This window comes from Aquila chrysaetos, chromosome 26 (assembly GCF_900496995.4).
Source record: "Aquila chrysaetos chrysaetos chromosome 26, bAquChr1.4, whole genome shotgun sequence".
In the NCBI taxonomy this organism is placed as follows: Eukaryota; Metazoa; Chordata; class Aves; order Accipitriformes; family Accipitridae; genus Aquila; species Aquila chrysaetos.
In genome coordinates, this window is record NC_044029.1 from 2,543,998 (window position 1) to 2,570,337 (window position 26,340).

At 38.8% G+C, this 26,340-nt stretch overlaps 1 protein-coding gene across 14 annotated transcripts in view; it reads left to right on the forward strand.

Moving 5' to 3' along the window:
• The window catches only part of ANKS1B (ankyrin repeat and sterile alpha motif domain containing 1B), a 443,348-nt gene that overhangs the window by 243,658 nt on the left and 173,350 nt on the right, over positions 1–26,340 (forward strand). For 13 of the 14 annotated variants that reach the window (XM_030002651.2, XM_030002653.2, XM_030002652.2 and 10 more), the window contains one exon: positions 1,986–2,092. In XM_030002651.2, the coding sequence (XP_029858511.1) occupies positions 1,986–2,092 (107 nt within the window). Of the gene's footprint in view, positions 1–1,563; positions 1,581–1,985; positions 2,093–26,340 lie in introns of those variants that run through there. The other variant, XM_030002663.2, reaches the window with a different exon arrangement.

Sequence of the window (26,340 nt, forward strand, 5' to 3'; positions counted from 1 at the left end):
GTAGTAATGTATCAAATCAGTAAGAAGACCTGGAGTAATATAAGATCTCCTTACAGACCTGTCTTAGGCAGCTTTCCAACCTCATGAAATATCTTCTATGGCTCAACTAAAATTATTCTACATAATCATTATGGACTTCAGTTTGCGTGAGTTGTTCCACAAATCCAAGCAGCAATATCAGAGTGAAAGGTCATCTTGTTTTAGTCCAAGGACTAGTCAAGTTGGAGTTGAAACTCTTATAATATTCTTGATTTTAAATATCCAGCTAAGTTTAGTCTGTTCTGCGACTGCTCAGGGAGCCTCTGCACATCACTTGCAGAGACTTTGTGTTATAACGTGTCGGTCAGACTGTAGGTTTGGATTTCTATGAAACAGTTTTCTGCCATAGTATCATCAATCCCAGATGATGCCCTTGACAGATATCTATAATTTCCTTATGCCTGGAATTAAATTCCTCCTTAGAGATGGTCATTGCTTGAGATTCACAATGGACAAGAAAAACAAAGAAAAGTAATTAATGTGTTCAATAAGTGAAGTTCTACTGGACAGGATTCTTCTTACAATTGTACCCTGAATATACCCATTTTCTGCCTTTTTTACTAAGTCCTTTGATCCTGTTATGAACAGTAAAAGTTTAGTAAACATTCCTCTCGGAACAAAGGTGTTAAATATTTCCTTCCATCTTGAGAGAAACTGTCTCAAAAATGGAACATTGATGGAAACTACATCGTGAGGTATTTGGTTTCTTGTGCAGAAAATGAACTTTGCTTTCATTTTAAATTCATCATCTTTTATTAAATTTTTTCCAGTTACAGATGATAAAATATGCATCCTCTCTAGAAATAATGCAAATCTTATATGTCTGCCTGCTATCATTCACATTTTTGTAAGAAAAGGATATAAGCTTAAAATTTTACTTAGTAAAAATATTCTTTTAATTATTCATTTGCAATGGTGACCTTTTCAAGTTGAATTATTATATGCTGGCGTGAAGGTTTTCTTGTGTCTTATAATATTTTACGGTTGAAGAAATCATGCAGATAATCTAATTACTTTGACTAAAATTGTTGTGCCGTTTATGTCTTTTGCTGTACTACAGGAGAGAAACTGTGAAACGTATTCATTATCGATTCATTAAAGGCTTTTGCTATTATATAAGCAGAGATGCAGACCACTACCTATCTTGTATTAAAAGGGGAAAGGGGAAGGCACAGCAAACCACGCCATAGGCTACGGTTTATGTATTGCATTTCTTAATGTCTTGTGAAACGTAAAAATCTACAACAAACAGATATGTAAAGCGTAACCGGTATGAAGATTCTATTCAGATTTAAGTGCTCTAGGTTGCTTTTGAATCTTGCTATTTTCTGCATTTGTTTTGACTGCTCTCATCATTCAAGATTGACGCTTGGATGGGTGTGTAGGAGGAGGCAGCAGCAGCAGGCTTACAGCTTGCAGACAAAAAAAAAATCTGCCTTATCTGATGGCTATTATTGAAAATGCGAGGTGTAGCCTAGGCTGGGTAATGAAGGGGAGCGAGCGAGGGGGAGCAAGAAGCATGGAGCTGCATACTGATGAGTGTAGGAGTACTTGATAAAAAGAATTCTTGCTGCTGGCAGTGCATTGCTCATTGTGGAGTATTCCAACAATCACATATAACGGAGAACAGCTTAGCTGACAGCTTGATATGCTTGCTTTTTTTTTTTTTTCCTACTGTATGACGTACTGGTCTGTAGTAAAGATTAATAACTAAGAAATGTAGAGCTAGGATCAGATCTTACGCTATATACTGCCCTGTAAACTATGTTTTACTTCTGACTTTTCTGCTTGCTGAAAACATTAATCTGTCAAGCTGGCGGGCTCCTTTGATACCAACTTTCCCAGGAACACGATGTGGCAATGCCACCTCTCAGCCCAGGACTACCGCTATTATCCAGTGGATGGTTATTCGTTGCTTAAACGCCTCCCTCTTCACCCTCCTACAGGACCCCGATGCCCTGTCCAGACAGTGGGACAATGGTTGGAAAATATTGGGCTACCTCAGTATGAAAACCACTTGCTGGCTAATGGATTTGACAATGTGCAATTTATGGTAAGAAATCTTCCGTGCATAGCTCTGTATATACACTGTAGCTGCCTTTTTTGTCTGTCTCTTCTGTGCTCATAAAAACCTTAGAGCTATTCTGCATTGCACTAAGAAAATCTGTTTAGTGTTTCACTTTTCTATGTCTAGCTAAATTAATATATAAGCTGTCCTTGTGTAAACTTCCAAGCTGTACACGTTACAAAATATTCTAGCCAGAAATATGGTAAAAGAAAAACTGAATATTAAGGTTCTTTCTCCCCCTCATCAATCTTCAGATTAAAAAGGAAAAATGCACAGTTCTTTTAATCCATCGCAGGATTTTCACAGTATGTAAAAGCTGTAAACACCCCTATCTGCAATACATCACATTATTACTTTTCTTTAAATATTAACATCATTGTAATAATAATTAAATAACATGCAATGCCATTCTTGCATTGAGAAGTATTTTAATAACAGAAAATTATTTAATGAAGTGTGCTCTCTATGCAAGTGATTCTGGATGTCTCAGTTAAATGTTTTTGCATCTTAGATAATCAGGCTATGGGATTCACTTGTTGAAACTTATGCCCTGTGTGGAAAAGTAATGCATTCCTTCCAACAGTTCCATTTTCATGTTTTAACTCTAGGCATTTATCAGGAACATATGAATGCAATAAAATTTTATGTACTTCGGGATTTACAGTATTGTCATGTGGTGTAAAGTAACAGAGACCTGTCACGCACAAACTTTCCATTGAAATGAATATTGACAGTAAAGGGAGAAGCTTACTTGGAAGGTTCTTATATAATCTTTTTTTTACCTGCTTCGGTATTCCCATCACTCAAACCTCTTGCAAAAATCCTGACTACATTTCTTATAAAGTATCAGAGCTTAAAATATTATTAATCAGCCCCTTTTAAAGATATTTTTAGTAAACATGAATATATTGGAACAGTTCTAACTTTTCATAACTTACACCTAGCATATAAGAAACAGAAGTGAAACAGCATGAAGATTATGGCTATAAAATCATCACGAGTTGTGTTTTTCCTGTTTAACTTCTTTTGCCAACATCATTATATGCCTTTGGGTTACTGATTAGAAAATTAAGGCACAGATCTCTGCCATTTCCACATTATAATAGTGTAGAGGTTTCTTCCTGCTTTTACATGGCTGCCATGTGATCTTTTGCTTATATCAGTAAAAATCATGAGAATCTTTACCTTTAAATATTCTTGAAAACAAAGCTGCAAGGGTGTGCTGTCAGCCCAGCAATGTAAAATAAAAATTCCAAAATACCTTTCAAGCTGCAGTTTCCCAAAAAATGTAACTACATATTCTTCTATATGTTGTAGTCTTAGTTACATAAGTAGATGATCATTTAGTATTAAAGAGATTACAGAAGGAAATTGTTCACAAGAGGCTGTAGGTGGCATAACAAATGCCGAGGGGTGCACCTTCCACAGGTAACTGATGAGCTCCAGAGGAGCCAAAAACCCCACCCCGGAGGGTTTTCCAGTCATCCCCTGGCTCTGGAGGGGCCTGAACCACACTCGGGGGGAATTTATAAGACTTTCATTTCCTACGTCTCTTGTTAGGATACTTACATAAACATACAAATTATATACGAGATTCTCTTATTCAATACGCAAATCAAAGTTTTCAGGTATCAGGCAGATTAAGTTATGCCTGCATACTTGTGTGTTAGCTAATGTTTTAATGTAATTTCATTTTAATTTAAGCCTTTTCTGAAGTGGTTTGTTTTTAAATATATATTGTAGGTAAAATACATAATTACTCTTAATGTTAGTTGGGGTAGCATGCATATGTGAATGGAAGATTAGACTCTTAAATGCACTGATTAAGCAAAAAGCTGGAAAATTGCCTCGTAATAAAAAATATATAATTTCAGTAATTTAATAATTCCTAATTTATTGGTTTCACACTGTTCATCATGCTGTTACAGATTTCAGTTTTTGTTTGTACCAGAAAGTGAATAGTTCCCATATCTTATTGGAATCAAAAATGATCAGAAAACACAAATTTCTTTTTACATTATTGTTTTGAATATATCAGCATTATGTAAGGAGAGGCTATCCTGAAAATTTAAATGAGTGTTTTTAAAAATATTTTCCATTCTAGCCAAAATGTTAGAGAAAATTAAACTTGGAAAGTATATAGGAAAATGAAAGAAAGACCTGCTATGCTAAGACAAAAATTCAGATTACTCCAAACTTAAATGTGTTGTAGTCTTCCTTAATATGAGAGAACTGCTTTACCTTTATTAAAGTGGTTTACATATTAAGCTATGTTTTATAATCTTACTAAATTAAGTGTTTCAGGTAGGTTAGCTACTTTACATTGAAGAACTCCAATACTTCAATGCAGTAAAAAGTCAATTAGACATATTTCTTTTTCATTCTCTATCATATTCCTGCTTCTGTTTTTCTGGAAGCACATTCTGACCTGCATTTATTCATTCTGTTGCCTAAGCAACAACCATCACACTCCTATTAAGTATGATTTAGTAGTATAGGTCTTACTAGATGTTCAGAACAGGAGAGGGAATATCACAATGTTATAATTAATGTCCATGGAATAACATGCATCGGAGTACAAATATATCCTATTTATACTACTCTCAACAGCAAAATTCTATTAATTAAATTAGCATTCTAATAAAAAGGTGTTTTTCAGATAAAAGATTTCATGGTTAATCATTCATTAGATCATAGAAATTAACTCCTTGTGTTTAGTCCCCCTTGGGCTTTAGGAAAGTTATTCACTAGACTGGGCTTAGAATTAGGAAGATTTGTTTATGTTACCTGAAGTGTGTGGACTTTATAGTAAGAAACAGCCGGTTTCCTATTAACTTTACAATATGAATAATTTTCCATAGTTTATCAATATATATGTTTTTGAAATATGTTGAAACAGAGTATTAAAAAATTATTTGTGTTTTCGTGAACTACTTTATTTCTACTTACAGTGTACTTGGTTCATATGTGCTTGTAGGAGTAGAATCATACTTGAATATGTGTGTGTGTATCTATATGCAATCATTATTAACTTTGGCAATTTGTTGTGTAATGGGCTGCACTGTCCTTCAGATGTAAAAATTTGTAGTGACTTTGTGCAGAGATGCTCTATATTTGAAGATGCAGATGGTACTGCAGTTTCATAATGTGAAGGCTATTTTGCGGTTAAACTAATTCTAAAGTGCAAGAAAACAATTAGATCAGTCATAAATTGCAGTATATGAACTAGATATAAACAATAAGGAAACCTGATGAATCAGTCAACATCTTTTTGATGCATAGGTCCCATGGATATCCCTGGGACAAGCTATAATCTTTTTGCAGACTTGCAGGCCTACATAACTTAGTATGCTGAGGAAGAAAAAGTTAAATTGCAGAGAAACAGATGAAAATATATAAATGCGAGGTCACTAGATCTTTGCATGCAGCTTTCTACAACTCTGGAGCTTCATCAAAGACTCCATTCTGGATTCACGGAGGTAAAAGCGGTTCAATCAAATCACTGCCCAGTAGGGACTAGTTCTGGTTAAGGACTGCGTATGACTCTCTGTTTATAGGTTGTTCTAATTGTTTAAGATATTCTGAAATTTTATCATTTGCTTAATATTGCAATTTGATGAAGATAATATATCTTAAAAAGATTTGTAAAACACTTTATGAGAGAAACAGGGACCAGGCAAACAAAATGAGTTAACAGAAAAATATGAAGCATTTTGTTATATTTTTTGACATTCTAAAATATTGTTCACTGGTAACAGTTAATAACTTGAATTGGCATTAGACACTAGACTTTCATTGCTGCTGTGAACTTACAGACATGCACCTCTACCCTTTCAAGTACTTAAATGGCTTGCATTGCCTGAGGATCTAAGTATTGCCTAAGTATTTTTTTTAATTCTCTCTTTTTCACTGTTGGGAAACTGAGGCATAGAGTGACCGCAGGCTGGAATTTAAAATTGCTTATACATTTGAGATAAGAGGCACTAGTTCTTAAAATAGCTACTAACGTAATGTTTAACAGATCAATTCAGTTGCTTAAACATAGGTATCTAGTACCAATTGCGATACTGTAGGGGATCCAGGAGATCCATACAGGGCTGACCGGTATTACTGAGGGCAGGAGACAGCCAGGCCCTTCACGCTTAGCAGCCGGAGTCTAGGTGGGATACCACCGAGCATCTCAGATGGCTCTAGAGTCGTGATGCTTATGCAGCTGAAATTAATCTTAAATGTTGTAGGTCAGACAGAGCTTGTGACATGTCTAGGAACTGAATATAGCTGCCTGGAGTTTCCACCTAATATCTTAGCTGCATATGCATTTCTTTTCCTTCTAAAAATTTTCTGTATTTGTATTCATCCAGTGAACTTACCTGCACAAGTATTTACCTGGTTTCACAGTGCTAGGCATGGACTACCTTCTCAATTCTCCTCAGCTGCCTAAATCCTTTTGGATTTAGTTTTGAGTTAAGTTTTGACTTTTCTTTTTCCCTTCCTCTCTCTCTTTCTTTGTTTCTTTTCTTTCCTTTTGTACTAGGTCTGGAGGTTTATTAGTCAGCTGAAGTTTATCCGGAGACTACCCTCTCTCAGGTGTCATTCCTGGGATTTGCTGTCCTGGAATACCCAGTAATTCTTCTTGCCTTTAAACTCTCTGGAGGATCTTAAACTCTGTATCAAGTATAAAGGACAGAAGCAATTTTATTTCTTTAGAGTGAAATGCACCTGAAAGAAATAGTCTATGTGCATTGGCTCCAAGTCCTGCACTTGTAGAGACCACCACAGCTTTTATCCAAAAATACCTGGTGCAGAGATTGATGATTTGGGCATTAGATGAAAGCTTGAAAGAGTGAGTCAGTCTGCCAACACCTTTCTTAAATTAGCCATGCTACAGATGATGAAAAAGAGGCCAATGTTTGACAAGGGTTCTAGTCTGTAGTGACTTTAGTGACTTTCAGAAGCCAACTCCTAATGTGCTTAGGAGAGCAGATCAACCTTTGCAACATCCAGGCTCTGAGCTCTCTGGGCCCATAATGGCTATGCAGGGACTCATCAGGGCACTCATGCGTCATCTGAAGCGTAAGAAGATTTAGAGAGCATTGCTTGTGCGTAGTTTACCCAGAAATGAAGAACTGTTTAAGGCAACCTTAAAACTAGCAGTCAGTGATATGCAGCAAGCCACATTTTTAGCAGAGTGGAAGGAATACGAGTCCCACTGATGCTGGAATAAGCTGTGGTTTAAGATTTTCTGTACATCTAGTAAAATCTGAGAACATATGCCTGGAGCCACGAGTTTCAATCCCCTCATCTGGACCTTACCTGCAAACCCCAGGACTCGCTTTTAGTTTCATGGCAGATCTACAGAACTTGACACTAAAACTGTGGAGCTCCTCTCTGTGCCAGTGTGGCCTTGGCTTCTTCCCTGAGCAAAGTGGCTCTTTGTCACCCTGCTCTCTTCTGAGTCTTCCTCTCCTTCACCTCGGTAACTCTTTGCAACTGTGGCTCCTGAGGCAGGCCAACTCTTCCCTTAGTCCAACCTGTTAGCCAAAAACAGAGTGGGGCAGAGAAAAAGTTCAACTATAGACATCTACATGTGTACCGGTCAGTAGATGTTTAGGACTCAGTTCAGTTGCCCACGTACTGGAACCACTTGAGATGTCTGAGACATCTGCGTAGGCCTGGAATATATGGTACAGAATTTATGGAAAACCCATAACTGTCTGGAGCTTCAGTTGGTTTCCAGGCAATGTACATTTGCAGCACCTCAAATGACTCTAAATTTGTATCTGTGGGCAACCAGGTGAAGCACCTAATCAGCCATTAAAGCCAATGGAGCATAGAATGCAATTTAGCTGACTGGCTGACTAACTATCAGGGTATTTATTTTAGGATAAATTAAAGTAGATTCATCTGGTCAGCTGAATCACTGTCTAGGCTGTATTGATTTTTTTCACGAGGTCTCCTTAAGCTATCATGTAGACACAAAAATTTTGATGGCTCAATTTGGGCTAGAATCCATCCAGGGTTCACTGAAAAGGAAACACAAAGTATTTTTTTAAAGCTTTTTCTCCTCCCTCAGAACATCCATCCCTGAGGCTTCAAGATCTTCTTTTTCATCCTAGTAGAGATTCTTACTATAAAACCTGCAAATTGGAGCTCAGGTGGGTGCCAGAGAGGAAGATTGTGCCTGTCATCCTGCAACAGCAGCAGGTCTAACAAATAATCCCATTCCACATGCTCCAGTTAATGCTTCTGTCATGGTATTCCTCAAGCTGTTTGAGAGACAGAAGGGCTTATTAATTGTACTCCTCAATATCGCATGTGTAAATAAGCACTGTCTTTCTGTGTTGAGGTCTCAGACCCTTCTACATCATCCCATGTGAGTGCGTGCAGATCTGGAGAGGCCGTGCTCATTCCCCTGTGGAAAGGGCTTTTAGAGGAATCTGTTTCATGTCTATATATTTATATATGTAACGCGTGTGTGTGAAAAACGCAGGCAGTGCAGGCTGGTGACTGATCCTGCACTTGACAAAGGGCTTTATGAAAATTTTGGCAGTAACGATTGCTCAACAGAGGAAAGAAAAACAAGATAATTTTTGTGTCTTTCATTTGAACAATTGATTCATAAGGAACCCATCTCCAAACAGATTGTTGACTTCATTAAGACATCCTGGGTATGGTGGATTCCTTGAGGGTCAGAGGGAGTATGTTTTCATCTAAACCTGTCTCAACAGTTGTATCTTGAAGGTTTAATCAGCGATGGGTCCATCTGCCTGTCTGCCAGGTTTTGCTAAGTTAACCTGTAGGTGAGGGTTTCTCTGTTCTGGGATATTTGGCCATCCCTATTTACATGTTGTTCCACACAAGGCACGCAGACAAGACTTCAGGCTGTACACTTGGTAGACAGGCCAGGTGCCAGTATGTGCGGTGGGGTGTCCTTCCACTCACCTCTGCCATTCATGTGGGTGACACCTGGTGTACATGTGCCTCTTTGGGAAGATCACTCTGCAGCAGCCTGAGAGAAAAGAGCTTTTCCAATGTATATATCGACGTATTGGGCTCACTCTTACCCTCACAAAGAACAGAGGGCCAAATCCAGACGTTGAAAGCCATTGCATGTACAGTCACCATTAAAAGTGAAACTATTTCATGGTACCTATCTGTAAGCACGGTACTTGAGGACTGGAAGTAGTCCCATCTGTTCTACTAGTATGTTAAATGTTAATGTTCCGCTTGAGCTAAAAGCCTTCCTAGTGCAGAGACTGGCCTTCATCTTGATGTACAAACACCAATGAACTGTATTCTGAGACTACATGTGTGAGGAATTGTCTATTGGCCCTGAATACAAGTTTATTAGAAACTAGTTGCAAATAACTCATCTGAAAGTTAGGTTGATAAAGCAGATGAATATTCTAATAATTGGAATAAAGCATGACATTTTAATAACTTATAAAATAAGAGATGTAATGCCGATACAGTGTTATTGCTATGTATTTATTTAAGACCAAAACCTTCCAGCTGATTTTGTTACCAAAAAGAACAATTCTAAAACTTCAAGAATTAGAAATGTCTGTGTATAGAATGATGCATATAATGCTATTCTTCATAACTAATGAAAGATTTGGAAAACAAGGCAATATGTAAAGGTCATTAAAAGTAACAGAAAGTCTAAAGGTTAAGAGAGGTGGAAAGTCTAAGAGTTTTTACTCTTCAGAGTGAAAAATTGAAGATTCAAAGGACCACCAGTTTATAATTGCATTTACATTGTAGGTAAATAATGGAAAGCTTTGCAATGGAAGGCAATGGTAGACTTAAAACCTGTGGCCTCTCTGTAATAGAAAGTTACAGCTTATTCTTAGTTATTTCATATAGGAATACTTCTTAATGAAATTTTTAAAAAAATAGAATAAAAGGAATTTTTAAAGGAAGACAGTATACAGTTGTGTATATTACTGGTTTAGAACAACATTGTCCAACAAGAAACAATTAAATGGAATCTGGACCAGTAGGTAAACTAATCTCAAACAATGACAGACTTCCCTAAGTTAAAGATGTTTGAAGGACACAGCAGTACAGAGGAGCTTGATTACAGATAATTACATTGTGGGATTCTGAAGGAGTTATCAGGTAAAGATTAATGGGTACTAACAGATAACTGCAAATAAACATAAGATTCTTGGACATGTTATCCTTTATGAAGGAAGACTGGATGATGTAAGAAAAGCTCAGGTAGTTATATGAACAAGTATTAATGCAGATGAAAAAAATAGAAACAATCTAAAATAAAGAAATGAGAGAATACATCATGAAAGTATAGATAAATAACCAAAATACAAAAAGGAAAAAATTAGGAGAGAAAATGACATTTCATTAACTATGTGAGTAGAATACATTCAGAAAAGGCTTTATTAAGAAAGTTATGACCATTACTAGAAGTCAAATAAAACTGATTTTAGTTTTAGCATAAAGAAAAAAGTACGAGAATTAGTGAAATACAGTGTTAATGAAGAGAACTGAGATATTAGAGAGAGAGGGAAAGAACGAGAGGACAAGCTATCATTCTGCAAGTAGGTAAAAGAGTACTTTGTTAATTAAAATCTCTGAATCATCTAGGTTAGGTGATGTTTTACAAAGAGTCTTAGGAAACTGAAGAGGAAATACTAGATCCTTTACCAATCATCTTTGAGAACTCCTGGAGAATGAGTGAATTATTAGAGGACACATACAATACAAATGTAGTACCAATATGTATTTTAGATCACAGGATTCATCCTCAGTATAGATTTCCAGACTCCTGACCTCTTTGTGTTCAACCTTTCACCATACAACTAACGCCTTGTTGGAGAAGGATGGTGATGTTATTAGCAGTAGAGAGTTACTGTCATCAGTACTGAGTCTGGTGGGGAGAAAATGGGGAAGTGAACGGAATATTGCAATGGGATGTAATGGGAAGAGAATAAAGCTCAATGTAGTACCTGTGCAGTTGGGAGATGAAAGAAGTATTTAAGGGAAACCAGTAAAGAAACAGATGTATTGTACAACACATTGTGCCTCTTATAATGTAGATGAGAAGCTTTCCTTTTCCATCAAAAATAATTAAAATTTTGACAAGGGAGGCAAGCTTAATTTTGCTAGTAAAACTACAGATACCTTTTAAAAGCTGTTCTAGAATGATGTACCAGAATTGCCATGCAAGCAAGCCAGTCCTGGTACAGAGTTTGCCTGACTGCTTCTAAACATCCTGGGCACCTAAAATTTCTCTCCTTCAGTTTAGAGATCTCTGTTTTCCCACACGTTAGTGAAAATGTTTCCTTCTCCCACACACCGTACCCATATATTTTTTTATGGTACCAACACCCCAGCATCAGTTTTAACCTTTGTAATGACAAAAGCAATGAAACCCCTGAAGCCCCTATCAACATGTTGTCCATTCTGCCGGCCCATCACAATATGCTGGCCATTCCGCCTGTTCACACACGTACTCGCGCGCACACGTGCACACACACGTACACACGTTACACATAAAGGTAATTCACTAAGCTGAAAAATTCCATGTGCTCAGAAATAAAGAACTGGAGAGTTACAGTAGCTGTGCAGCCTCAGTTCATCCCTCACATTCATCTGCCTTATGATAGTCTTCAATCACAGGTTTCTCTACTAATTTTTCCCCTCAATATTCCTTCCTCATTCAATGTACTGAGATTTGAATACGTACAAGCACACATTTCAAAGAACTAGCAGTTAAAAATAAAACCTGTTTTTATTTTTCTAATGTTGCATTTCTTAATGATTTTACAACCTTAGCCCAATCATTGTTTAAAATAATGATGAGACCCTCAAACTGCCATTCCTTCTTATTCAGCAGTGATTTACACTTGTCTAGTACTGTTCATCTGGAACATTAGAATTGTGTTATTACTCTAAAGTACTTATACATCCAAACATGCTTCTCATCTGCATTTGCGTTTTAGAAACTGGGTTATAAAGGGTTAGAGAAGATAAAAGGTTAACACTTCAGATTATAACTTTAGACAATTAAAAATGAATATATTCAGTTAGAGACACTTTAGTCATGATTTTTCAGAAGCTGAGCACTGTGCATCAGCGGTCACCTCCAAACACTTTGCCCAAGTGTTTTACATGGGTCTAAGCACAGGTTCAGTTCTAAGAAAGTTTGATGTTCTTGACTTTCAATGGGAAAAAAGATATATTCTTCAACTGCTGAAAGCAAGGTAAAGGCCCAGTGCAGACAAAGCAAACTGCCTTGTCTTAACTATGATTTTATTCCACATAAGCATAATTGACTGAATTAACAACAAGCTTTTATTCATCGTAAATACAAGGTCACACAATGAAATTCACACCTGGTCTCTGGTCTTGTTCTTAGTTCACACCTGACTGAAATATATTTTCAGGAAAACAAGTAATACAAATGCTACTTTACTCCCCAAATAATTTACTTCTGTAGACTTTAAAACACTACATTAAACATTTCAAACATTTTATTCACTATGGAACCTATTATATTCTGTATCTTTTGCTGTCCCTCATTAAGCTCCAGTTACTGTGCATAGGGGATAAAATTTCCATGCAAAAATACACTGTATTTGTTTTAGACTGGCTAGTACTGATGAAACTGAGGGTATATATGCTTGTACATAAGCCCATGACTTATCTGAAACCTCATGTTTCAGACATTTATTAGTATTAACTTATGCAGTATTTTGTTGAATTATTGGAAACTGAATGATTTAATAACATTACTGATGGGAACAACAATGGGTTAAATTTGCAAGATGTACCATACCTGCTCTAGATTTGTGTTGAAAGTCTTTGACTGGATAATAATTCCTTGAACTTTTTTTGATCCAAAGACTAGATCTAGATGGAAGTTTTGAAATATAAAAGCCACAGTATTTGCTCAGGTGGCAGATGTGGAGGGATAAGGTTACTGTGGATACAAGTGCTAACAGTCAGTTTAAATATTAAAAACTGGAATACCACGAATAAAAGTGTGCTGGATAAACACCTATCAAATGACCTTTCTGATACAAATCCCAAACAGCCTTTTCTCCAAGTGCCTAGTTAGCAGCCATGAACTGGTAGAGAGTGGCCCTCTGTGCACAGTCCCCCTTTGCAATTAGGAAGATGGGGGGAAATATCTGCATCTTACTCACTGGAATCTTACAGCTCATACTAAAAACAAATATATATGCAGCTGGTTACAGCTCTTAAAATCTCTGAAATGATTGATAGCTTCTATTCTTCAGTAGCCACACTATCCAACAGCTTTTTCACTGCTTCAGGTATGCTCTCTCTGAACAGCTCCCCTTTTAATAACATAGAAAGCCCACTTCTTGAAGTAAGTTTAAGAAATAATAGTTCTTAGCTGCTATGCTGCATTAGGATAAAAGATTGCACAATACTGAATTGATTTTTAGCCTTGATCCATTTTTAAATATAGTATGAATATTATAGTTCTCTTAGCTTCTCTGAACTCCCTAGGCATCCCTCTTGTTGCCAGAAAGGAATTATAAATTGACAATGCAAGTTATTTTATTTCATTTTCCATCTCTCCTGGAATTTGGAAATGTGTCTATTCTGTCCATGAACTTTTCATTTCCTGACGTTCTGATTTTTTAAGTACTTGTTTTATTGCCTGTAGAAATAGTAGATCTTCACTTTCTGCCCAGAAAAATAACTTTATGCAGCAAGAGTGGAATATTATGCCAAAGAACCCAGATACAGACACATCTTTGGTTCCCTGTAATATCAGGCAATATTGTCAGCAAATTCTGCTGTCCCTGCTTGTATGGTTTGATTTCTCTCTGTCTCTTAACTCTGCTATGTATATAATAGCATCTTGCTTCATATATGTATTTGTTTAAAATGCATGCTGATTTCCTTCCTTCTTGAACAATAAGAAATGAAGACTCAGGGGAAAAGAGAATAAAGGACACGCTAGCACAGGCAGAAGCAGCCTGGTCCATGGAGAATGCATAGGACAATGTGTCTAAGGGTCTTTTCTGCAGTCAGCCTTTCATTTGGATTATGAGTTTGCGGAAGATGCTTCTCTCTTCCCTTAATTATCTGGCTAGGAAATTATGAAACATTGCTGGCCCATGTACATGAAATCAAGAGAGGATCCTGGGCTAGAAATATCTGTATATTAAGAGCTATCTTGTGGCCAATTATCTGCTTGAGCCTGTCCCTTGATAATACAGGTTTCTAAGTACCTGTAGTTGGAAAGCACAGTCTCTCAGCAGGGAGTCAGAGGTAACCAGACTGCCTGAGGAATCTCATTGAGTACCTTCAGTTAAGTTCTGAATAAATTCAGTGGCAAGGATTGGACTCAAGCTAAAAACAGTGCAGAAAAAACCAAAACAAGTATTTAATACTTATTAATATTTTTATGCCCCAAGCAAAATGAGTCCAGAACATTTTTTGTGTATAAGCTAGCTATGTGTAATTTATCATTACTTTAGTCTTCAAGGCGTGCATTTTATTACCTCTATAAGCCAAACTCATGGCAGAAGCTGTTTCTCAGCATTCCTCTCGTCTCTCCTGGAGCTACCTGGGTACCCCTTTTCCTCTCTCTATTTCTGAGATTCTCTGTGTCTGACCCTCTCCCCCCAAATGCATTTGTCTTTCTGAGCTCTCCTCCTGCCTCACCGTCCCTGCAAGCTGGACTCTTCTTGTGCTCCCCATGTCCTCCCTTGCTCCATCTCCTCTTTCCTCAGTAGAAATTACTGTGTGTCTTTTTTGTCTCCAAATCGAAGGAAGGAAGGAGGGAGGGAGGAAGAGGAAGAAAGTAGAGGGATAAAAGAAAACAGAGAGGGAGACAGAGGATATCTGCTTCACATCTAAGTTCTTTTACTGACTTAAAATATTTTAGGGAGTCCTGAAACAAAAGCAGAGGGACATTTAACTGGATGGTTTTCACAGAGATGTTCTTGTCACTCTTTGGGAGACAGCTCTGGCCCAACAGAGCTGGTGCCCAGCGAGAGCTAGTTTGCTTGGCTGGGCTTAAGCTGACTTCTTATGGAAAGTTGGCCGTGCTCTCCAGCATGCTTTGTAGTATCATATTATTCAGATTTTTCCATTTTCCAAGGTGTCTCAGGCTTCCAATTTACCTGGACAGCTAGCTACAAATTGTGACAAGCTTTTCTGATAAAACTGTTGCACTGAAAGCCCTTTGATACACATGTGCAAGGGAAGGAGCAGAATTTGGATTTGCTGAAGTGTGAGTGCTCACAGCTAAAACTGAATTTGACTACAGTTGTCCTTTGAATACATATGTAGATAGATACTAAGTACTCATTGAGATGGAAGAAAACAATCCCTGCATTTAGGCACTGAGAACTAATAGATTGTTGGGTTTTTTTTTAAATTCTGGCCCTAATTAGTCCTACTTTAATTCTTTATCTGTATAATGGGTATAAAAATGCCACCTTGCCTTGAAGGAGTCTTATAAAATATATTAATTCCTGGGTTTGGAGCTGTCTAATATTATTTCAATGAATGTCTAAAAAAAGTCTGAAGTGAGTCATTCTTACTGGTGAGGTCTTCAACGGAAAACTATATATAAGACATGGACCCACACAGAGAATGATAAAGGCTAAAAAAAAGAAATATCAGCTATCTTGTTTTGTAAGTACCACCCATCCCCCTGCACTGAATTCATGGATTATTCAGAAATATAATTATACTGTGTGTATGATGCCATGTAGAATATGTATCCTGGGGTGAAGGGTGGTTAGCCAGTGTTGAACAGTCTTCATTCTGGTATTTTGTAGCTTTGTGATTTTGCAACATTCCTTTAATGTGTAGTGGGAATCAGCGGCTCTTACTTTGTCTGTTCTATTCATTGCAGTAACTTTTCCTTTTAAGAAGGTGCACTGAAATCTAGAAATTGCATCAAGCGAAGTTACAGTCTCCCAGAACCTTGTGTCACTAGATCAGGACCATACAGTTTTATTATCCAATTTGTTGGTAGTGTTGGTCTGGTTTGGACCTGACATTAGAGGCAGAAGGGACCAGTGAGACTCATAAGTGTTCACCAGGACCGTTAGGAGCATTTTTTTTATCACAAACAAAAGTTAAATTTGAAAAAGCTTGCTCACGAAGAAATCTGCAAAGCTTCAGTAAAAGAACTGCTTGAATTTGGATAGGGGGAGGCCCCAAAGACTCCCTAAATGTTAGTTGTCGAATGCAGTATTCCTGTATAGGAAAGGGATTGGTGGAAATGCTCATCACAGCAGCATCAGGCAGAAGGGTGGACTGACTTGCACAAAGGTTTCCTTGTGACTGAGGGAAATGAAGTACTAGAGTGTCAGCTTGCTGGACTCTGACAGTAGATATCCCAACATGCGTACTTGGAAAATCAGCTATGTAGCAACATTGCAGAACCCTTCCATAGTGTTTTGGGACTGGATCAGTCTGCATACAGGTAAGACTACCCTAAGAATGTATCAAGCTGTCTTCTCGTTAATTTTGAACATGTTAATTCAGATTTTTAAGAAAATGCAGTATGTCTATGGGAAGAATAATCAGGCCCTCAGACAAAAAACAGAACAAGTTTACCTTTATGTAGAAGATTCTTGAAACCAAATACTATTTGCTAGGCAGGAGGGATAGTTCAAAGAGCTATATCAAGATGCTCGGACTGTCTGTATGAGACCAATATGTGACTTAAGTTTCACAGCTGGTACTTGCTTTGCCTGTAGTCAAGTTTCACAGTTCAATTTCGGAGAACAGACTTCTTCAAATGCATGGGCTTTTTTCTTATATTCACTGGTAATAAAAGATTATGCCTGCCATTATATATGCAAATAATTTATGGATTGGTATAAAAATGTCATGTTGTGTGAGTATTTGTAACTTCTAACTACTCAGTGATGGGTAGAAAATACAGAACTATGGTAGTCTAGTTACTGCTTTTGTGTTGTATATGAGATAAACATTACAAGAATATTTGCAAAAGAGTGAAAAATGTGTAAATAAAGCAGAGAACGTGAATGGAAAGAAAGATCACAGTATTAGAACTATATCTGAATATAATATGTGGATTGGGAATAAGTTGCACAAGGAGAAGAAGCTGATATGAAGGGAGGAAGTGAACAGAAAGTAGACAGTTTACTATCTGGCTCACACAGCCAGAAATCTGATTTTGCATTTGTTTGTTTGTTTATTGAACGTGTTTGTTTATTTTTACATTTCAGGTTTATAAATGTTATTGTTCAATGACAAGATACTTAAAAATTGTGGGCAAACTATTTTGATGCCTGTGGTAGTTAATATTTTATATGAGATCCAGTCAATAGCTACACAGGGTCTTTTTATAGGTTCTGGGTGACAGTTACTGTATTATTGGTGACATAGCTAGACCATGCTCCATGAAATGCTACTGTTTAATATTAAAAATATGTTGTCATGGGTTGGCAAAGAAATACTAAGAAATGTAGTGATCAATGAATCACTCCAGAGCGTACTTCTTACATATCAGTGGCTACCCAGTTGTTTTCCAAAATGGAACCTTTAATTTTTAGGTAAAGTTAGCATAAAGGGAATGTCTTTCCCTCATTCGTTGGACTCATTGTCCAGTTATACCTTGTTTAAGTGTTTTAGGGATCAGTAAAGGACAGAGCATGAAATATCCCCTTTATGCATAGAAGGGATGCCATCCAGAGGGACCTGGACAGCCTTGAGAGGTGGGCCCGTGCGAACCTCATGAAGTTCAACAAGGCCAAGTGCAAGGTCCTGCACGTGGCTCGGGGCAATCCCCAATATCAGTACAGACTGGGGAGGGACTGATTAAGAGCAGCCCTGCAGAGAAGGACTTGGGGATACTGATGGATGAAAAACAGGGTATGACCCAGCAATGTGCACTTGCAGCCCAGAAACCCAACCATACCCTGGGCTGCATCCAAAGCAGCGTGACCGGCAGGTCGAGGGAGGTGATTCTCCCCCTCTATTCTGCTCTCGTGAGACCCCACCTGCAGTACTGCCTTCAGCTCTGGGGTCACCAATACAAGAAGGACATGGACCTGTTGGAGCAGGTCCAGAGGAGGGCCACAAAGGTGATCAGGGGGCTGGAGCACCTCTCCTGTGAGGACAGGCTGACAGAGTTGGTGTTGCTCAGCCTGGAGAAGAGAAGGCTCTGGGGAGACCTTACAGCAGCCTTCCAGTACCTAAAGGGGGCTTATAGGAAAGACAGAAAGACTTTTTACTAAAGCCTGTAGTGACAGGACAAGGGGAATGGTTTTAAACTGGAAGAGGGTAGATTCACATTGGACATAAGGAAGAATTTTTTTTACAATGAGGGTGGTGGGACACTGGACCAGGTTGCCCAGAGAAGCTGTGAATGCCCCGTCCCTGGAAACGTTCAAGGTCAGGTTGGAAGGGGCTTTGAGAAACATGAAAGATGTCCCTGCCTATGGCAGGGGGGTTGGACTAGGTGATCTTTGAAGATCCCTTCTGAACCAAACCATTCTGTGATTCTGATTCTGTGATTCCAACTATCCTTTCTTCCATGCACATGACAAGTTTGGGCCTGTCATCATAACACAGTTTTGAAGGGACTGGTCTTATTTTGATTCATGTGGAATATATCATACCAAAGTTAATTTGTAAGAAGGCTAGTCCAGGGCTTCTGCCATCTCTGCAACACATAAAAAGAAATAAGCTTTGCAGTGCAGGGATGACTTGTTGCAATCTAGAAAAGGGATGGTAAATCGGCTTCCTCCGAATGCTGAAGAGCAGCTGAGTCTTACATATCTGTCAAAATCTACGGTCGATTAGTATTTAGCAAAATCAGGTCTTCTGCCTGCTATGTATCCAGTACTCAGTCTCTAGTGTAGTTAAATGCCCATATGCTTAACTTTAAATTAGCCCAAAGATGAGAGCGAGAAAAAAATTATATAAGACAAATTACTTATGTATTTTGCTTTTCTGGGCAGTTTTGGCCACTAGCAGAGACACTGAACCAATGAGTTAGAGGGGCCTTTGATCTCACCTAGTATGGTCATACTGATGATTCTTGAGAACCACAGCCTCGATTCAGATTCTCTGGCGTGTTTCTGAGGAGCAGGCTCTGCCTGGTGCTGGACACAGGCTTCACGGTGCAAACCGGCCGTTCCTGAAGTCGGTACACGTGAAGCGAAACGCATCCTGAAATGATGCTGTAGTCCACGCGCGACACGTGGGGTGACCGGTGGAACGATAATTAATCCTCCTTTACGAGAACAGGGAAAGGCATCTCCCACGTTGTTACCGGAGAACAATAGCACCGTGTGGTGACACAAAGCGCCTGGGATCGCATCGCAGCGATCCGCTGGTTGCCGTGGCGACGGGAGTGGGCCCGCAAAGCCAGCCGCCCGGCTGCCGAATTGGAAGGGATAAGAAAAACACAGCCCACTCCCCACGCGAAATGAATTACAAGAACAAGCACAGGAAGAAAAGAAAATTGTCGACCCTTAATCGAACGTTCTCTTATTTTTAGAAAGGGCTTGAAGGAAACGGAGGCCATCTCCGCTTACCTCTCGGGCTTCGGGGGCCTGGCTCGTAATGTCGCTGTACATACCGTGGAAATAAATCACAACGGTTTGTATAAGAAATATCACATGCAACAGAAATCTCATCTGTGTGCCGTGGGAGACGACAACACCTTATTCAGTCCGCCTATTCGTTGTGCCTGCCTTAGCAAACAAAATCTGTAGGAATACGTTAAAATGGGTCTCAACATAACGACTGTATTGAGCAGGCAAGCCTGACTGCGTATTTTCCCCACACCCTTTTAATTTTCACCTAGAGAAAGTTAGTATATTCCAGTTCCTTATTAGCTTACAAGCTCTCTTACCTTTTACCCTTGCTTCACCACTGCAGATCAAAAGCAGCATGGTGGAACGTGAAATGCATTTAAACATAGCAAATCAGTAATGCATAGAAAACACCATTCATTTTCCAGTATTTCTCATTTTGGGGAACTGCTTCATATTTTATTATATTTAGTAATACCGAACAAAACAGCAAGTTCAGTTGACCTAAAAGCCTCCAATTACTAGCAGGTAGGCCCTGAAAATGGTTTGGGCACCTGAAAGTCAGGCAGTGCCTTCATTTTGCAGCGCACAGAGCGGACTCCAAACAGCCAGGTGAGGCCTCCAAGAGGATATTAAAAATGCAGTTAGCCACAGCAATCGCTGCAGGGAGCATCGCCATGCTTGACTCTACCGTTCCTGTCTCTGGGAGCGGGATCCCTGCAATTGAATTAGGCCCACAAGACCCTGCGTAACTTAAGAGGAAGAGAAAGGCAATTAAGAAAGGGGGTTGCAATGCTAAGCGGAGGAAGCAAGTAAGATACTCCAAAGCAGGAGTTATATCTGAAAGTTTTGCCTGCCTTTGCAGCCCTGCGTTAGACACCATTTGGAGGCTGGATTTCCCGTGCTGCTCCCTGGATCTTGACACCCAAGTCGTCCCTTTGAATGAGGACAGCTGGCTCACTGTTTTCTTTCAAATAACAGTATGCACCAGAAGCATGAGTCTGTAGCTCAGAAGTTAGGATACTTGGTTGAAAGAAATAGAAAGTCCTGAATTTTTAGCTTTTTCTCTGCTTTTTATATTTGGCAGTCACTGGATGTAAACCAGAAACATTTCTAGCAACAGCACAAGAAGATTGATTTACCACAGCCAGCTGTCACTGGTTTAAAGGATAATATTGCTTTCTGGCTTACTGACTAAACTTCACAGCAATTTAGTTTCAGCAGGACCAGTGAACGATTCCTCCTCAGTCCCAGAGTCAGCTGTTGCATAGCTTGCTCTCTTTTTAGGAAATTCAAGTTTCAGAAAGACACGTGAATCTGATCTCCAGCCTTCTGCACGAATCCTCTAACGGCTGGGCTGTGCGCTAAGAGAGATAAAGCCATTCTTCCTCCTTCTGTCACATTTTTAAGAAAGAGCGGCTGCCAGTTCACACCGTGCTCCTGTGTTCCTGCCTTGGGCGTGCTCTGAGACTTCCTACCAGATCAAGCTCTGATGGCATCCAAGAGGAGGCCTTACCTTCTAGACTCACTCGAAGGTCTGACGTGGTTTCCAAGCTGCTCTGTCTGCTCAGAGCGGAGAGCTCAAACGCCGGCCAGCCCAAAGGAAAAGCTGCCGGCGTGAGCGGGGTTCCGCTGCAGGCAGGAGAGGAGCAAGAGCTTCCAAGACCTCGGTTGTAACTTTAGGGCGTAAGCGTGTCAAGGCTTAAGTATTTTCTTGAGCGTGTGTTTTCCTTGCTGCAATTTCACAGACCCTTTCTGTGAGTAACCTATTTTTAAGACATGGATCCTGCCCAGAATTTTACAGTCAAAGTCTTTGACTCTGCATTTTGTCCTCTCCGGCCTGATTTGGGTGGCTCACATTTTAAACAACGTGACTAGGGTTGATAAAAATGTGAGGAAGGAAATAGTTCTGTGAGACATTTGGGGAGGTGAACAGAGTTCTTACATTTATTACAAAAACACCAGTGTTAGCTCCAAGGTTAAACAGAACTCCATGTTACATGCAGAGCAGGTATTCAGCATTTTTGTTATGTCTGAAAATATCATGTTTGCCCCCTTCTGCACTGCCCAAACTTACACACTTATTGGAGAAATTAATATTTTTCTGAGAATTTAGAAGTCTGTTAATTAGCTCACAGTAATATTGATTTTAAAGTGGGTCCTTTGAGAAATTTAGCATCTAAGCTAACTAGCATTTATCTCAAGTAATCTGAATAATGGTACAATATAGACTCTCTGGAATTTTCATTACTCAAATGAAGTGAAATTATCTTCACAATATACATTCAAGACATTAAGATGTAATTTAGGTAAGTATTAATAATTATTTTATTGAATTGTTATGACTAAATAGGCAGAGTTGGGTCAACAGCGTTAGTAATTAAGTGGGCCAAGTGCGACATCAGAGGTAATTTTTTCAATTGCCACCTTATCTGTGCAGCTAATTTGCATGTGACAATTGTGTTGGTTGTAATGAATCAGTGCTACAAGGAAGAGGGGATTAAAATAGCAGAAATTCTTCCTACAAGGATCCTTGTCCCAGCTATCAGTATAGTTTAATTATCACTGTACTTTAATTAACTATTACTGTTGTGTGAAAGGTCTGTGACTATATGCTTATTTGAATATCAATAGTTGAAAAGCTTTTGACGGCAGTGGTTACTTGAGGTTCACTTCTGGAAGAACTGAATGTGAACCAGAGAGAGATCTTTAAAACTTAGGTAGAGTGGGGCTCAGGTCTGTTGGGACCCCTTTTTAAACTGACCCTACTTAACATCACCTTCTATCTTTATGCATAGTTTGCAAATTAGGGCTCTGAACTGCTATCACCCCGCTCTTAGCTATGAGTGAAACGGCCTTTTTTAGTCAACATTTCAATAGCAGTTTATTATTACTTCCTGACGAAATGACAGTAACATAGAAAACTTTCTTCCAGTTTTCTCTTTGGTTCTGTGGGGTTTTTAATCGCTAAGAAATTCATAAATGTAAAGACTGACAATAGAGCAAGGTGAGGATTGAGAATGAGTATCAGTATCAGTAGTTTAAAAGCAAAATAATTTTGGAAGAACGTTATCAAATTATTATTTTGCAACATGCTTGGTCCTTTCTTCCTAACATATTTTATAATCAATCTCTTTCCCCCAAGGCAAAATTTCATGTTGCTGCAGGGGATTTTTCTAACATAGTCTTGTCAAGTTTGTAGGTGAAATAACAATTTCTGCAGTATCTCCAGGAGTCTGATAAATCATTCTGACCTGAAAGTACAAGTTAGGCGTTTCACTCAATAATCAGACTTACAGATCTTGTTTTCTTGTTAACAGTGGCAATACTAGTGAGAGGCAACCTTTTCACTCATACTGAAGCTTGCTAAATTCTGGTCGTTTGCCAGTTCTTGTTTGGAAATGAAACATGTGACACATTGCCTGAAATTTCTGCACTAATAAGAGGCAGTGTTCATTATTGAAAGCTACATTTCTCTAGTCATTTCTTGCAAGTCTCTAAGAAATAAAATCTTTTAACTTGTGGAAAAGCTGTGTTGTGGTGAAAATTTATAAACCTTCTGGCATATGATTTAGACAATGAAAAAGAAAAGTCCTGGTTATTCAATGTGTCCTTAACCACATTATGAGATGTCTCTGATTTGTTCCTAGACAGAGGACAGTTTAGATGTCAGCTATTTCAAGGGGATGCACTTTGGAAGGATATTAGGATTAAGTGGGTGAGAAGCAAAGCAATTCAGACTGAGGAGGGGGCAGTTTTAAGTGAGCTGTTGAGGACGTGCTTCTTAACAGTCCTTGCTCCCATTTGTACCAGATGCCTGCTCCCTTCCTTCCCAGTTATGCACTTGGGGTGGAAGGGATAAGAGAGAATAGAGCTCTTTGGTGCTGTTGGTCTCAGTTTTCGATCTCTGACTTCAGACTCCAAGCATGTATAATGGAAGAACATTCCCAACGGCTCCTGCCCTGCTCCCACCTCTCTTATCTGAGCGGCAAGAATGATGGTGCTCTCAGATACTCCAGCTAAGTGTACCGCCTCTCATATTCTCTTTTTTCCTTTCTGCACCAGGTCATATTTCCATCAGCCTTGTAAGCCCACGTATGAGACCTGTTGCCCCACCTCCATTCAGATCCCCCCAGCTGTGCTCCTGCAGTGTCAAGTCTCAGTCAGCCAGGGTGAGACTCGGTGCAATACGCATCGGTAGAGAGTTGGCAAGGCCCTTTGAACACCCACCAGGCCTTGTCTGTGATATGCATACACCAGGTGACAGAACCAAACATTGGAACTTTTCACCATAGGTCTCCAGCACAGAAAATATATGAAGGAAGATTAAAAACATAGGTACAAAAAGGGGGCAATGAGAAACATACAGTCATGCCTGCCATCCTAATATGTTTTTCTAATCACCGTATTTTATTATATTCAGGGACAAATCTTCAAAGTGCTTTTGCTCCTTCAGGATGTAGAATGAGTATTGGTCTTTTTTTTTTAAGAATCTTGAAAGTTGTTCTGTTTTGACAGTAAATGAAGTTGTCTACAAGTTTATGAATCTTATGCTTTGATTGGATTTTAGATGTTCTTTGAACTGTTTAATGTATTAAAATTAGGCTATTTGTAATAGAGAGAGCATTTTTTTGCTATAACTCTGACATATTCCAGATTAAATTGTTTTCTAAAGATTCCGTGTACATATATCTGTACTTCTATACATTTGGAATCTGGAATAAAGGTCTAATCCAGCATTTGGAGGAAAGACTGTATTAACTTCAGGTAGAGAGTGCCAGAGGTGATTTTGTGTGGAACAACCCAAATAAATGCCAGTAAAATCTTTATCTCATACTGTACCATTATGTATTTTGTTCTGAACTTATTTATAGGAATTATCTCAGATTTTGGCAAAATTTCTGGGTTTTTAAAATTGTGTTGTTTTTCATATGCCTCCAGTCTCCCACATGCAGAGTCGTTTTTCCTTCCTCCTTGAGCCCAACTGTTCTGTGAAACTACTGCCTTCTTACTCAGGAGATTGGCTTCCTGTATGTGCTTACAGGGAAAAAGATGATATTCCTGACAGTTGTGCAGAACCACAAATCTGGGGGGGGGGGGGGGGTCAGCCACACTTTTTTCCTAAGTGGAACTTCAGAAGCAGGATCTTTCTAATTCATAAGTAAGACTATCTCTTATGTATTAAGAAGACGGGAATTTCAACAGCGTAAGCTGAAGTGAATGAGATCTGAATCTGTCCTAGTATAAGCAATTTTGATTTATTCTTATTGCTTTAATTCCAAGGAGTAAGTTTTCCTTCCAACTAAGTTTTCCTATAGACTTAAGACACTACAATATCACAAAGCCTCTTATGTTTTTATTACATAATAAAAGCATAATAACCCCAGTAGAGATTGCTGTCCCATATTTCCTGTTATAAGAACCTGTTTTGTATATAAGCATATCAAAGTTAAATCTTTGCACTCAAATTCTCTAGGTGTCTACTAGAATAATCTTTTTGGTGAACATTTCAGCTAATATAGCTCAGCTCTTTTTAAGGCTGAAATAATGTGAAAAGGCACTCTTGCATTCATATTCATTTTAATTACATTTACCATGTCATCTCTGTAAAGTTAATTGAGGTTAAATTTTGCCCAGCTTATAATAAGTGTGTGCATGGCAGCTAAGAGCAGGGGGAGAATTTCTCCTCTTGCCTCTGATCTGCTGCAAAAGGGAGTTAGGTTTTCCTCACTCTCAACACAGGAGCCTGTGGAAGGCGACTGGAGGAGTGCAAGAAGAGTAACCAGGTAAAAAAAGAATCAGGGACTGGGATTAAAGGGAGAATGGGAACAGACACCAGGGAGACAGGAATACGGGGAACACTTTCTTTCTCTTCACAGGTATGCCTGCAAAGCAGACAGCAGCTTCCTATTACTATCAGTTTTACTCTTCTGTGTTAAGCAATAGTAGCTTATGCTGACTATCTAAAGTTTCCTGGTTTGCCCTTGTGGAAAGATGAAGAGCTGGTTTAGCTCCATGGCAGGAGACAATGAAGTCTGTTCTACAGGAGAGATGAGTGTCTGCTACTGTTGGCACTGATGGTAACGCACAGCAAAAGCTCCAAAACCTGAGCACATTGAAAGACCAGGTTGTTGCCTTCTTAGACTGGGGACAAGGAGGCAACATGAATTCCAGGCTTTCCTGAGTTTTAAATATTTGATTTTGTAACCTTGACATACTTTAAAAAATGCATAATACCAGCTGCAAAGAAACAAAATATATGAACTAATATATAAGGAAAAACCAGTAGTAAATAATTAATAAAATAATGCTTTCTCTGCTATGCAGCAACTATGTTCAAATAGACAGGATTTTTCCTGTGCCTAAGTGTTAGTTGAATTGGGTTTTAAACATTGCAATATTTGAAGCTGGATGCCAAGGTGACTGACACCAGTAAACAGTGTGTAGTAGCTCAGTGATGAGTACACCATGCTTGTGCAACGTTATCCAGCAATGAAAGGTGAAATCTGAAAAACAGTGAAAGGAAGTGAAAGCTGTAAAAAAAATAGCTGCATTTATTAAAATGAATGAAAATGTATAGCCTTTGTTTTGGACTGGATCCTCGGTTGGCTCAGTTCCCTTAAATCCATTCATTCTAGCTATTTCCAGCAGCTGGAGAATCCAGCCCAAAATGGAAGTTTTTTTCCCCCAGTTCTTCCCGTA